This window comes from Seriola aureovittata, chromosome 6 (genome assembly GCF_021018895.1).
Source record: "Seriola aureovittata isolate HTS-2021-v1 ecotype China chromosome 6, ASM2101889v1, whole genome shotgun sequence".
In the NCBI taxonomy this organism is placed as follows: domain Eukaryota; kingdom Metazoa; phylum Chordata; class Actinopteri; order Carangiformes; family Carangidae; genus Seriola; species Seriola aureovittata.
The window spans coordinates 8,097,467-8,112,095 of record NC_079369.1 but is presented as its reverse complement, the minus strand read 5'-3'; the positions used below and the strand labels follow the sequence as shown (position 1 = coordinate 8,112,095).

The following is a 14,629-nucleotide window of genomic DNA, read 5'->3' as shown; positions in this document are numbered from 1 at the left end:
TGTCATTCAAAGGTGTCCACACTGAAAACTGAATGACCACTGGCAACAGAAGGAGGAGCTCATGTATGGACAAAGGAGACTGCATGTACTTCCTTAGTTCTGAAATGGGCTGTGGTGGTGTTGGTGTTGGTGGTGATGATGCCAAGAAAACCAATTCCAGTTCATCTTCCTCTTGTGAGAGGACAAACCAGCCGTTTAGACATTTATTTTGTGTGTTATTCTCTGTCCTCAGTGTTCACGGTTCAGTTTCTTGCCTCTTACTTCATTTCTACTGTTGTTGATAGATGATAGTAATACAAATTTTAAGAACAGAAGCTATAATTATTAATTTGGAATTAAGTGGTGGATCAACTCTAGCACACTCACCACCTTGACAGGTGAAAGTATTTACCAGTTTAACATCAAAACGTTGTTGAGTATCTAACAGCTAGAACTGACTGACCAGAAGTGCAACCTGGAGCAAAACCAGACTCTTCATAGATGTGATGCTGTTTCCTCATAGGTGTATGTATTAGCTTTACACACTGTTTAGTGTTAACTGAAAATTGACAGTTAAGATTTTGAAGCGGTTGTCAGTGTTGTACAGCTCATGTACATTAGTTTTATTCATAACTTATTATTGTCATTGATCAGGTTTTCAATAAATAAACCTACTGTGATTAACTTGTACCGGGTATGTTTTTCCAAATTGACCATATGCCTCATGATGAATCTAACAGGACACATTGATGAATTAGTGTTTTCAGTGTTATTAGAATTGTTAAGTACATAGGCCACACTAGAAAAGTACAAACTCTAATATTTTATCTCTAGATCCTTTATTGTCAGTGTTCAAGGACAGCAACATTTAAACATTTCTATTATTTTTGTTGTTGGTTAAAGCCAACATAGAAATAGTTTCTTCATCAATTAAAAATTCAGGAAAAACTTCCATCAACGTAATGTGTGATTACAATACCGCATGTGTTGCTACTGTTAAAATTCATACCAGACACGCTCCATAGTGGAGGTTCTACAGTCAGTCAGCCTTTCAGTAGGTTGTTCCCTTCATTTATTACAGTTTGATTAAATCTAAGGTGCGGTGCTGAGAGTTGGACAGATGAGGGCACCACATACCATTTAATTCAGCATGTTTGACCTCAGACTGTATGACAGAGTGGAACTGCAGCTGTACTCAATGTAACGTGCAGATGTATGTGTTTGTTCATATAAGGTTTTATTTGATGTATTTTTATTATAAGTAGGCCTACATGATAACCATATTACAAGAGCAAGTAAACTACAATATATTTAATGCTTCTTACAATGTGGCTTCAGCAAAGTTTGTGTGGTCATCATGACGTAATGATGGGACACCTGAGAACTGCAATGGCAGCTGTGGCTAGAAGAAGGATGATTTGGTTTGTGGCCTATCTACCTTAACTACTCTATCGGCCCTATCTACCCCTCTAACTACCCTATCATTCCTATCTACTCTATCAGCCCTATCTATCCTATCTACTCTATCAGCCCTATCTATCCTATCTACCCCTCTATCAGCCCTATCTATCCTATCTACCCCCCTATCTATCCTATCTACCCTGCCACCCCATCTATCTAAGTGGTGATTCGGCTGATCTGGCTGGCTAGGCGGGTGTTCCCTTCGTCCTCCACCGGTCCCCAAGGCCCGAAGGCCGGTGGAGGAGGACGGGGTGCCCCCGGCGGACTTCCACCCATCCATATGCCGGTAGCTGCGCTCTCCAGCTACAAATAAATAACCAGTTTGAGGTCCTATATACAACCTCGGTTCAGCGAAATCCGTGTCGTCATCATGAGCAAATAATGACCAAAATTCCAAGGGCCATTCTCGTGACTTGTTACGTGACAATCGGTCCACCAACGGATGTGTGTTTGAAGTGCTCATGGCCCCCACCGATGGCCGTGAGTCCACGAGACTCTCGGTTAAATAGCTTGTCGGTGGGGGACTCAGCACGTGCTGAGGTGACACCATATACTGTAAATAAAAATGGTCGTAGGCTGCGGGGCTGAGAAGTGAAGCCAATGCGGAAGTGACTTTACATGCAATACCACTGATGGCCACTAGAGGCGGGCTCCAAAACTCTGGCTCCAATATACACCCATTCAATAAACGCTAACGTTTCTAATGAAATATTCAGTCAGTCAATATTAAAACTCATTACAGTGTCATTGGCTAAATTCACACCTCTCGCTCAGTGTTCCGGTTGTCCATCTGAAAATAATCATCTAATTAATGAGATATTAGGCCTTAAAATCAGTTATTTCAGTTGAAATTTGCTTAGTTATACTACTTGTCACCAATAGGTGGCGGTAGCAGCCTTGTAATCTGAATGACTGACGCTGTAAACCTTCGGTAGAGGAAGTCCGCTCAGTCATATCAAAGACAGTCATAGCTACAGCAGCGTGATTGAAAATTCACAGACTGTTTTTCTGTTTGGTTGCAGGTGAGATAAGTATTGATGTTAAGGGTATTCGCGTTTGTTTGTTACATTTATGTTTTATATGTGTATTAAGCGGTACAAGGAAAGGCAGCTAAAACTAGCTTCAACTGCGATGTTAGCATGGCGGCACGCTAGTTTTATGGCCGTATAGTAATGTTTGACTTGACCTTGTAATATTATTGGTATATAAGTTGATGTATAATGCTGGTTTCAGTCTGTACTAGCCATAAGCATCAGTTAACGAAGAAAACAGGCTTTATTATAGTATTAGTATTCATTCTTGTATTTACAATGTTTATTGGTTAAAGGAAGTCCGCTCAGTCTTATCAAAGACAGTCACAGTTAGAGCAGCCTGATTGAAAATTCACAGACTGTCTTTCTGTTTGGTTGCAGTTGCAGCATTTCTGAGTAAAAATAAAATCCTCTTGCACCTGCATCACTAGTGTCTGCATTCAGTGTGTAACACCTACAGTTTTAACGTGTATGAAGCTCCCGAAAAGCTAGAGCGTTTTTTTCCTACGTGTTTTGATCGGACAACGGGAGACAGTTAACATCCAAATATATATTAGAGTTAATGTGAATTACGGATGTACTTTGCTAACCTAGCTAGCTGGCTAGCTAGCTGGTAACTTCGTGTTTGTTATGCTAACCGTAGCTGGTCCCAAACATGCAAACTTTTGCAGGACAAGGAGAAATATAGTTTAACATTTAATTCAGCATCATGTTCTTAGAAAAAAATAAGTCGCTGGTAGAATTTTCCTACATGCAGCAAAACATTCAGGTTTATTTCATTAACGTATTTTCCGTCTCCTGATCTCACTGGTATCGTATTGTATTGAGAAAAATACACAATGTATAGAAAAACATTATCTTGTAGGGGTTTGTCATTTAATACTGTAAATTCATACACAACAGTCCTGAACTAAAGCAGACTGTCCTGACAGCTGATATATGTGTGTGATTAACTTTGATTTACCATGTCTGAACTTAAGTATTTGTCTTTTACTGTCATTCAAAGGTGTCCACACTGAAAACTGAATGACCACTGGCAACAGAAGGAGGAGCTCATGTATGGACAAAGGAGACTGCATGTACTTCCTTAGTTCTGAAATGGGCTGTGGTGGTGTTGGTGGTGATGATGATGATGATGATGATGATGATGATGATGCCAAGAAAACCAATTCCAGTTCATCTTCCTCTTGTGAGAGGACAAACCAGCCGTTTAGACATTTATTTTGTGTGTTATTCTCTGTCCTCAGTGTTCACAGGTTCAGTTTCTTGCCTCTTACTTCATTTCTACTGTTGTTGATAGATGATAGTAATACAAATTTTAAGAACAGAAGCTATAATTATTAAATTGGAATTAAGTGGTGGATCAACTCTAGCACAGTCACCACCTTGACAGGTGAAAGTATTTACCAGTTTAACATCAAAACGTTGTTGAGTATCTAACAGCTAGAACTGACTGACCAGAAGTGCAACCTGGAGCAAAACCAGACTCTTCATAGATGTGATGCTGTTTCCTCATAGGTGTATGTATTAGCTTTACACACTGTTTAGTGTTAACTGAAAATTGACAGTTAAGATTTTGAAGCGGTTGTCAGTGTTGTACAGCTCATGTACATTAGTTTTATTCATAACTTATTATTGTCATTGATCAGGTTTTCAATAAATAAACCTACTGTGATTAACTTGTACCGGGTATGTTTTTCCAAATTGACCATATGCCTCATGATGAATCTAACAGGACACATTGATGAATTAGTGTTTTCAGTGTTATTAGAATTGTTAAGTACATAGGCCACACTAGAAAAGTACAAACTCTAATATTTTATCTCTAGATCCTTTATTGTCAGTGTTCAAGGACAGCAACATTTAAACATTTCTATTATTTTTGTTGTTGGTTAAAGCCAACATAGAAATAGTTTCTTCATCAATTAAAAATTCAGGAAAAACTTCCATCAACGTAATGTGTGATTACAATACCGCATGTGTTGCTACTGTTAAAATTCATACCAGACACGCTCCATAGTGGAGGTTCTACAGTCAGTCAGCCTTTCAGTAGGTTGTTCCCTTCATTTATTACAGTTTGATTAAATCTAAGGTGCGGTGCTGAGAGTTGGACAGATGAGGGCACCACATACCATTTAATTCAGCATGTTTGACCTCAGACTGTATGACAGAGTGGAACTGCAGCTGTACTCAATGTAACGTGCAGATGTATGTGTTTGTTCATATAAGGTTTTATTTGATGTATTTTTATTATAAGTAGGCCTACATGATAACCATTTTACAAGAGCAAGTAAACTACAATATATTTAATGCTTCTTACAATGTGGCTTCAGCAAAGTTTGTGTGGTCATCATGACGTAATGATGGGACATCTGAGAACTGCAATGGCAGCTGTGGCTAGAAGAAGGACGATTTGGTTTGTGGCCTAACTACTCTATCAGCCAGTGGCGATTGTTCTAAGGCTGCAAGGGAGGCTCAGCTTCCCCTAAAATGTCAACAAAATAATTGGTCAAATATGTACTGTTGTGTGTACATTTCATTGACTAAATATGCGCTAGAACACGTTCATCTTTTGTTCAGAATCAGCTACTTATCACAGGTAACCGACACGACTTCCTTCTGATTCATCCCCGCAGCGCTACAGTGCTTTATACAGTGTAGACGCCGAGAGTCTACTGACTTCAATGGGGAAGCATAGAGTGGGTTGTTCCACTGCAGCGAAACTAGACGGTCATTGGATAAATGGTGGGCTTTGTCCCGCCCATCGGACGCTCAGCGTCTCTGGGGGTCTATGGGACAGTGGGCTGGCCCAGACGCTTGGCTTCTGCATGATGATTGGATGATCTGTCTGAGGCTGAGTCCCTTTTTGATTGACAGCGAAATGAGCGAATCAGCGATCTTGAAGTATAAGCATCCACCGGAGCATTTTTTCAGTTTTTCATTCCGTTGTTCGGAGTTGATCTGGAGACGTTACTGATCCTCAGCGACTTTGTCTATGTTAAAAACGACTAGCGTTGTGTTTGGCGACTCTTCTGTCACTCTGCGAATTTACATAAAAATAAACGGACACATTTCATGATGTAGGCCGAAAATGAGCTTCCCCTCATTATAAGACCAGCAGCCGCCACTGAGCATGACGTAGTACAGGTACAGCAATACGACTAAGACAAAACATGCGCAAATCAGCAGAAACAGTTTATTTTCTCAGAAAAAAAAATAAAAAAATCATCAGTTGACGTAAGCTCAAAAGTAGCGAGTAACGAGAGCATCAATATAAATATAGTGGAGTAAAAAGTACAATATTTGTCCCTCAAATGTAGCGGAGTGAAAGTAAAAGTGTTCCCCAAAAATAATACTCAAGTAAAGTACAGATACTCAAAAACTGTACTTAAGTGCAGTACTTAAGTAAATTTACTTCGTTATTGTCCACCACTGGCGACAAATGATACGGTATGTTATACAAGCTACGGTGTTGATTGCACGCTTAGATGGATCCATGACTGCACGTCTAGGCAACTTGTGTTCCGAAGACTACACTACCCTGCATCCTTTGCGTCTCCGTAAAGCCTTATGGGTAGGTTACCAACGTCCTTGTCCTACCAAGCGCACACCGACTGCCTTCACGCAAGGGCTTGGGGATTCTCTGTCATTCACTTGTACTTGAATTAAAACTGATTTTCTGACATGATGGCAGCAAGATTTCTCCGCCGTGCTCTCCCCGTCCTGAAGCACTCTCGCTCCTACGCCGAGGCCGCCTCCGGTGCACCGCAGATGTCCTTCACTTTCGCCTCCCCGTCACAGGTAGCTAGCTAATGTTAACGTTACTTGCGAGGCTTCTCGGGCCCAGCTAGCCACTCGGCTAACTTATTTCTTCTCGTTGACATGCACCGTCACAGTTTGCAGTAAACACTGCCTCCGGGGTCATTTAGAGGTTTTGTACTAATGCATGGCATTGCTATCATTACTACACATATTATTATAGTTAATGTACGCATGCAGTTTTGACGTAGTCAGAGTTTGCGGTAAAGGGGGTTAGCTTAGCTAGGTAACGATAACCAACCTAGGTGTCATTCACTGTCTTTGACCGGCAATGGGTCAGTGTGTACTTGCGAAACTGTACCATTAAACCAGTTTTGTGTTTAAGTTTAGTAATCTTAAGTAAATATCTGCAGATACAATATCTTTCCACACGTGTGTATCCGTGAAACCGTTACTAAACAAGCGTGAGTTTAGTGTAAAGATCTCTAACCTTGAGACTCATGACAGTGATTCTCGTCTCACTTGCGGGTTTCAGTAAATTCAGTCTAGTGGTTGTATCATATTGATGACTCTATGCTCTGTCTACTCTTAAAAATTTGGCCAGCTGCATCTTTGACCAGTCACCATTTGTTAATGTTGAACTGTTTCAGGGCTGTTCTTATGTCAGTGAATGCATCTCCATTCTCCAGGTGTTTTTCAAAGAGGCCAGTGTGAAGCAGGTTGATGTGCCCACACTTACTGGTGCATTCGGTATCCTCCCTGCCCACGTACCCACCCTGCAGGTCCTCCGGCCAGGAGTTGTCACAGTCTTCAGTGACGATGGCTCCTCTGCCAAATACTTTGGTAAGATTGTGTTTTACAAAAACAAGTGAGTGACTGTGGACAAGCCTTCCCTAAAGGGGCTTGAGGTCCATTTCCTGCTGATTAAATTAATGATGACTTGTAAGCATACATTCTTATGACATGTACCAGTGGCATCTTGTGTAGGCTACTAATAGCTTGTAATAATTTGTTACACATTATGAAAAGCAAAGAAAAATATAAGATCACTGTGTATTAACACTACCATAAGGGGATTATTATAGAATTGGAACCTTCTTGGTTTAATCTGGCTCCTACATCATAGTATTTAATTCAGTATCTGCTTAGACAATTCATATATCAGTGGTGTCAATCTAAATCTAAAGAAGTTTGTGCCCAGCTTCCTCACCTTCTTTTGAGGTACCCCTCACATTTGTTTAAATAACAAGCATGATACCTGGAGTTTTCTGTCGGTATTTGCTGCCATGTTAGCTCTGCTGTCCACCTATATTTGGAAGCTGTTGATAACAAAATTAATATTTATCTTTTTTAGCATCTGCAGGTCATTCATTTTGGCTATCAAATACAATGGTAGATCCCTACACTATTTAGCTTAGAATACCCAGATGTCATGTTTCGGCTGTTCACATAGATGAAAGAAATCCTCAGTGCGAAAATGCACTGGAACAGAAGCTAGCTTGAGAGTGGGGCAGGACATCTGCTTGACTACAACACACGCATCATTGGTTTCAAAAGCCAGTGAAGTTAGTAACACTGTTTATGTGTGTGTCTACGCAGTGAGCAGTGGGTCAGTAACAGTCAATGCTGATTCTTCAGTGCAACTGCTGGCTGAGGAGGCTGTTCCCTTGGACCAGCTGGACGTTGCAGTGAGTATAACAGTTTCTTCATGTCACTCGTATACATACTAGAACTGCATCTGTACTAATACTGGCTAGCATGAGTGTGTATATACCATGAGATTTTGTTGGAAATTTTACGAAACAGTGAATTGTTATTCCTTTCATTACTCAAATGCAATTTTGCAAATCCGTCAGCAGAACTGCAGGACTTGCCGATACTTGATTCACAGGATTGTTGGATCAATGTAATGAAATCCTTAATTTGTCTTTTTTTTCTTTTCTTTTTTTTGCAATATTAGCCAAAAACAGATGTACCTGTCATTTTTAGTGTATATGCATTTTCTCAACTTAGTTTCTTGATATTTACTGTATCAAGATAAATCTATACTTTGTAGTTGCTCTGTAAAATTCCATTTACTGTGAGATTTTATCCATATTACTAATCAACCTATTTGCAATACTGAATTTTATTTGTGTAGTCTACTTTTATCCACAAGAGGTTAAAGAGGCTAAAACTAGTTCTCTCTGTTAAAAAAAAAAAAAGAAAAAAAAAAAGGCAGACAATGAAAGGCTTAACATGAAAAAAGATTAATGTCCTTAAAGTGCCATTCAAAACGCTCTTCTGAGTTTTTAGAGACAGGAGAGCATGAGACGAACAAGTTTCACCTTGGATTGAAAGGAACTGAAATAACATGTAAACGTCACAGCAACAACAACAAAAAAACTCCAGATACTTTAAAGTTGGTGCAGAAAAGTAGGGGCAGGTACAACAATATGAACACCTGTAAAATATGATGCAGTTCAAAATTTATAAACTCTTTTTTTTATTATGCTGACACACTCCCCAGATATTTTTTCACAATGCAGGGTTAATTGATCAGATTGTGTTATATCCTACAGGTTATCCTTTAATTGCATCGACTAATCCTATATTTGCTGTAATGATTTAGCCAACTAATAGTGGTATTTATCTTTTTATCATAAAATATGTAATGGTTTTTAATGATCTTTTATAGTAAATATTTTAATGAGTTATAAATGCTCAAGGTCAGTATTTGGGGCATCTAATGAACCCTGCACAAACACTTTGACCTTGAGGACTAAGATTCAGAATTGCAACATAAGGGATCCTCCTATAAGAAAAATCTCTAAAATGTAAAAAATTAAGAAAACTAGAATTTATTAAAATATTTAAATAAATATTATTCATGTATTTATTATCAAGTAATAGTTTGAATCTTCTGTAAGTTGACTCGTTGGTCAGTTGTCAACAGAATGTCATTTGTAAAATCGGTTTTAGATATTGAATTGCTCATGAAATCCTCTAACAGTTAATTTCCTTTGGTCCTTTGCATTCATATTATAGCAATTGTAGACGTTACGTACAATCAGAAGCTGATTGTTTTTGTCATCTCTGTTTATTTAAAAACAGACTGGATTGGTATTACAGTTTTACATTTTGCTTCTCGAGACCATGCAGCAATTATCTTTGTACCTCAGGTGTCACTTGAGTGTGTGAAAACCTGAACAGTTCTGTAGTTCCACAGTTTTGACTGTTGACTGTGGAGACGGGCAAGCAAAGATGAATTTCTCCTATTGATGTTATTATGATTGTGTGTGTGTGTGTATCAAACCTGATGTCATTCACTATCAGTTAAAAAGGTTAAAGTAAGTATCTCGTCTTCAAAGTTCATGTGAAGTACATTTTTGTCATAAATGTATCTCAAAAGTTTTTACACACAACTAAGGTCAGATTTTTTTTCATCTTTTTGTTGTTTCTGAAATCTGAACATGTGAAGTTATTGGAGCTGTAATCTTTTACTTTGCGCTCTTGACCATCTAGTATGGCCGACTCAGTGTTGACAAATTATATCTTCAAAATGTCAGTCTAGTGTGGGTTAGTCAATTCTTTATGGATCTTTGATGTTTTAATGAGATTTGTGTGATGGGTGTCCATATCCAATTTGTTGAGGCATGCATAATTACCGATTGTTCACCCTGGTTTGTCTCCCAGCAGGGACATGGTCTTTGACAGCAGAGACTATACTTTAAACCCACACTAGATTTCATCCTCTTTCATTTTGATCTGCTGTGCTGATAAGCACCTCCCAGCTGATGATCATCCATCTGATCAGAGTTGCAGTTGGACCTCAACGTGGAGTCCATGTTTAAATGTCAGTCTTGTTAATGCCGGGCTGCGTTATTATGCACTTGCCATGGAGGTGTCTGTCTTTGACCTTGGGCAGTGCCAGTGTCACTGTCAAGTTGACTTCATCGCAGTAAATGAGTAATTTTTTTTTTCCCCCACTTGTCGTCTTCCACTCTGCAGTAACAATGCACATGGGCCCACGCTGTTAATAAGGAGGGAAAGGTCAGTCACTGTTGAGTTATAGCAGATGTGTCAAATCCCTGCTGGGAGACCTTTAACTTCCAGCTATGTTTGGCATTTCTCGATTCTAATCGCTACTGTGACAAATAGAGCTTTCAGAGCAAAGAGGCAGAGAGGATTTTCTCTGCTCATCTTTCTACCCACTTTTGACTTTTACATTTCAGTTAGCCTCAGGATTTTTTTTGGATGATTGGAGTTGGTTAGGTTTTTTTCCCCTTCTCTTTTCTTTTTGAGTCAATTTCTTCTTGGACAGTGAGAGGTTATGTGATTTTTCTGAGAAACAGGATGGCGAACCTGTTTAGAGACTTTGTTTTATTGTTGGGTAACAGATGATAATGTTCCTCCTTGATATACATTATACTTTTCTGTCTATGTCTAGGCTGCCAAGGCCAACCTGGAGAAGGCCCAGTCTGAACTGGCTGGCACATCTGATGAGGCAGCGAGGGCAGAAGTTCAGATCAGCATAGAGGCCAATGAGGCCATCGTCAAGGCTCTGGAGTAGACCTGTGGTACGACACTTCAGCTTCATCACCATGATCAGATTACCAGTCCTGTTAATGTGTTTAATCCAACTCAGAATAATGATTCAGAACTGTTTATAGTTGTTATTATGGAAAGTGGAAACATTGAACATTCAGCATTATGTTTTGTGTGTATCAAACTGAGTTACTTTTTTCCCTCCTCCAGGTAACCTTTTCTGTTTTTTTTTTTGATGGAAATCAATGGTCCATCTATGTTTCCAGCTCAGTCACGTCAGTGTCCAGAAGATTCCATGCTTCTTTGTACAGTGGATGAAATTAAAAATAAATTTATTTGGAATTACCTGCTGGTTAAATTGGTGGTGTTTTCTTTAAATCTGACCCTCTGCTGCTATGATTAATAAAGTCAATGTAGTCCTATTGATTCCACTAGATTTTATAATTTGTTTGCAGTCTACTGTAAAGGAATCAGCTCACAGCAGTCACATGTATCTTCACATGTATCAAGTGCTTTTCATTAAGCAGACTTGCCATGTTGTGTGGAAAAGAACACTAATGAAGAAAACCTCCAAGTCAGGGTTTTTTTAGGTCTTTTTTTGCAGTGTGTTGTGTGTTTCTGCCACTTGGGGGCAGCAGATAGCTGTAGTTGGCACCAGAGCATTTCAGATAGAGTCTTATTTGACATCATACCAAACCACAGTTTCAGGGAAGGAATTTGTGAATATTTGTCATAACTTCACTGTCGTAAATTTCCCCTAGGGGATAAATAGAGTATCTATCTAATTATCTATCCAACCTCTGCTGGATATGATTTCCTTTGAGGTAACTCCTTACAAGAGGGATCCAATTTCTGGATTACAGAGCTGTGTATCAGCTTCTGTATCTGGTGTGAGCTTAGTTACTTTTACTGTAACAGTAAACTCACTGCTTTGATTTTGTGTTGGCAGTGCTTGTTTGCCATGAGTGATGACCTCAGGTTTGTGTGACCAGGCCAGGAAAAGTCCTCCACTGCCCATCCTGTGGAAAACTGGGCCTTTCTCTTGTTTCATAACCACAGGTTTCAGTTCAGACTTGCTGCAGGAGGCGCTGACCTCATTCACGTGCCGACTTGAGGATTTCAGAGCAGAAACCGCAACCCGTTTATTTTGAATGTCAAAACTCTCGAGGACCTTTTAACAAGTGGAAGTACCAGTGTTTACACAGAAATGCTCTCATAGCTATGCTAATGTGTATGATGAAACTGCTGCTATATGTTATATACTGCTTATATGTTTTAAAGCAGTATCATCTGCATCAAGGGCTGGCCTCTCTTGTCAGAACAGGAACATTGATATATTTGTCATTACAGAAAACAGATACACCTCTATAATCAGTGAATCCAGATTACACAGTGTTTTATAAATGTCAAATGTGTTGAAATATCTTCTTTTCCACTGATTAAGCACATGCTGTGCAGACTTGCAGACTGTGACTTAGGCAAGTCTCCATTAATAAAAAAAAAAAAAAAAAAAAACCTTCTCAACACCTCCCGCACATCCTCCTTTCTGTTCTCCTTTCCAATCTGTCTGTCTGTTTGATCAAAACCTTCTCATCTCCGTTGCACACATACACACACACACACATTTGTGGACAATACACCCTCATACTCACTCATCAGTCAGCCTCAGAGCCTGGAGAAATGCGAGTGAGTAACACTTCAGACAGACAAGATGAAACAGTCATGTCAAAACCACCACTTCTTTAATCCATATTTATTATAGGGAATGTTGAAACTGAGCTTTATTCCATTCTCTTTTCTTCTCCACACTCAGATGCATCGCTTGTCGAAAGGCATAGCAGAAAATGACCATGTGCACATTCTGTTCTCTCAGTTTGTGTGCAGTCATGAAGCTTAAACAGAGAGTGCAGAATGTTCCAGTCCTTTCTGGAAAAAAATACTGTACTGTAGATACTGTAATTGAGGAACTAGTCTTTCTGGTCTTTGACATGTCCAGTTTTAGTTTTGGTGGATTTAAACTGCCACAGTATGCGTTTTTAGTGACCAGAAATAACTAGTCATCTCCTCTTCAGCCACACAGCCTAATGAAATAAATGAACTGTCTGGCCCGAGTGCTGAGGTGCTGTACATTGATATAAACATGGTGAAGTGCTGTACATTGATATAGAAGTGGCAAAGTGCTGTGGATTGATAAAGGATGATGAGTATCCAGTGAGAGCCCTTATTCAAGAGCCACTCTGTGTTGTATGGCTGATGAGGCCTGTGATAATAAGTCACAGTCTACATCATCTCCCATGGATAACCATGTGCTGTAATTAAAAGATTGCACTGTCTGCACCTGGGAGAGAATAACATGATACACACCATGACAATCCATGGTGTCATCTTTGAGTGGTACTCTTAACACAAAGCAGCTCCCAGCTTTGTGAGGACTCATTTGGCTGTACAGTTTTTACTGAGTCAACCAAGGCAGGAATATAGGAGACAAGCCCATGTGAGTCAACATATTTTGAATGGCACCAGCTCTAAAATGATAGTAGAGCAGTGCATTCTTCTGTGAGATTTCAGCTTGAAAAGAGGCCACTGACTTGACAGCCTTTGGTGTCACCGACAGCTGAGCAATTTTAAGATGAAAAGCTTGGAATGGTCGAGCATGGAAACAATTCGTTGGTCAACATTGGTACACCCCACCTTTAAGTGGCCCTTTAAAGGGTGCACAAAACTCCACCAGTGACCCAACAAACTCATAAGACACCTCTAAAATAATAAAGGGTCTATTTAACATAAATGTGCAAAAGGACATTAAATTAAGACAACAAAAGATACAAAAAACACACAAGAGAACACAACAAGAATCCCAGGCTGAGAGGCAGCTAAACCAGCAGCCCCCATGCCGAAAGCCTCTCCCTTTCTGCAGCTGGCACCAGAGTTTTTAACCTTTTCTTCCCAGGCCAGGTGGATCCCATGGAATAATCAGGGCGGGCCTTGGCGGAGCTGCAGGGGAGGCAGGACAAGGAAAAGACAAAAAACACTGGGAGGGCATAAATGAATCATCAGCAATTACGATATTCCATTTATGGTCTAGTCATTTATCAAATTTTGGTTTAATCGTTGGTTATACAAACTCTAGGGTTGCAATTAACAATTGCTGTAATAGATTATTTTAAAGATCATTCGCGGAGTAGTACTTCCATACTCTCACTTGCTATTTTGAGTGCATGAGTGCATTCACATTGACAAGTATAGCAACATACAGTGCACTATAAGTATCCGGATAGTGCGCTCAAAACGGTCCAAAAATTGAGTGTTAAAGGATGTACACTTCTCACCCTCAACGGTCACCATCTTGGCTGTGTAGCAGAAGGGGAGGGACCACCAATGTAATTTCAAACTTGTGAAAATGGCGACCGAAGAAGGAGGACACGTTGTCTGTCCTGATAGTGGTTTAATTTCCATGCTGCATGACACATGGGGCAGCCACACGAAAGTAAGACGTTCATTTTTAAGTCAAGTGAGCAAAGCAGATAGCAGGTGTGCAACAATCACGATAACTTGCAATCGTCATTTCCGATGAGCACTCAATGCTAGTGTTTGATTTCGGCCAACACTAACCTGTTGAAATTCTTGCACCATGTCAGTGAGTGCACTGTGTACATGTTGTACTACATGTGAGTGTACTGACTGAAGTATATTACCTGAGACACAACACATGATTCCCAAACCCAAAGATATTTTAGAGGTAATTAGCAAATGATCGCATGCTCAACATGCTAAACTAAAATGGCTTTACCTGCTGTACAATCAGCATATTGGCATTTAGCTCAGAGCACAGACTCACAGAGCTGCTATCATGGCTTGTTGGTTGATAAATG

At 39.7% G+C, this 14,629-nt stretch overlaps 1 protein-coding gene and 1 long non-coding RNA gene across 2 annotated transcripts; both read left to right on the top strand.

Annotated features, from left to right (window-relative positions):
• The first annotated feature begins 108 nt into the window (after window positions 1-108).
• LOC130170478 (uncharacterized) lies at window positions 109-4,154 on the top strand. The gene is made up of 2 exons (XR_008828001.1): window positions 109-2,462; window positions 3,478-4,154. It is a non-coding gene; the product is annotated as an uncharacterized LOC130170478 (long non-coding RNA).
• A 1,889-nt stretch (window positions 4,155-6,043) lies between these two features.
• atp5f1d (ATP synthase F1 subunit delta) lies at window positions 6,044-11,102 on the top strand. The gene is made up of 5 exons (XM_056379596.1): window positions 6,044-6,272; window positions 6,920-7,073; window positions 7,830-7,918; window positions 10,660-10,789; window positions 10,968-11,102. Exons 1-4 carry the CDS (start codon window positions 6,156-6,158, stop codon window positions 10,780-10,782), a joined length of 483 nt encoding a protein of 160 aa, XP_056235571.1. The 5' UTR covers window positions 6,044-6,155; the 3' UTR covers window positions 10,783-10,789; window positions 10,968-11,102.
• The last annotated feature ends 3,527 nt before the right edge of the window (window positions 11,103-14,629 follow it).

Excerpts from the sequence above, each read along its gene's own strand:
- atp5f1d (XM_056379596.1), top strand. The coding sequence starts at position 6,156 with ATGATGGCAGCAAGATTTCTCCGCCGTGCTCTCCCCGTCCTGAAGCAC. Across the intron at positions 7,074-7,829 it reads CTCCTCTGCCAAATACTTTG|TGAGCAGTGGGTCAGTAACA; the intron begins GTAAGATTGTGT and ends GTGTCTACGCAG. Across the intron at positions 7,919-10,659 it reads TGGACCAGCTGGACGTTGCA|GCTGCCAAGGCCAACCTGGA; the intron begins GTGAGTATAACA and ends GTCTATGTCTAG.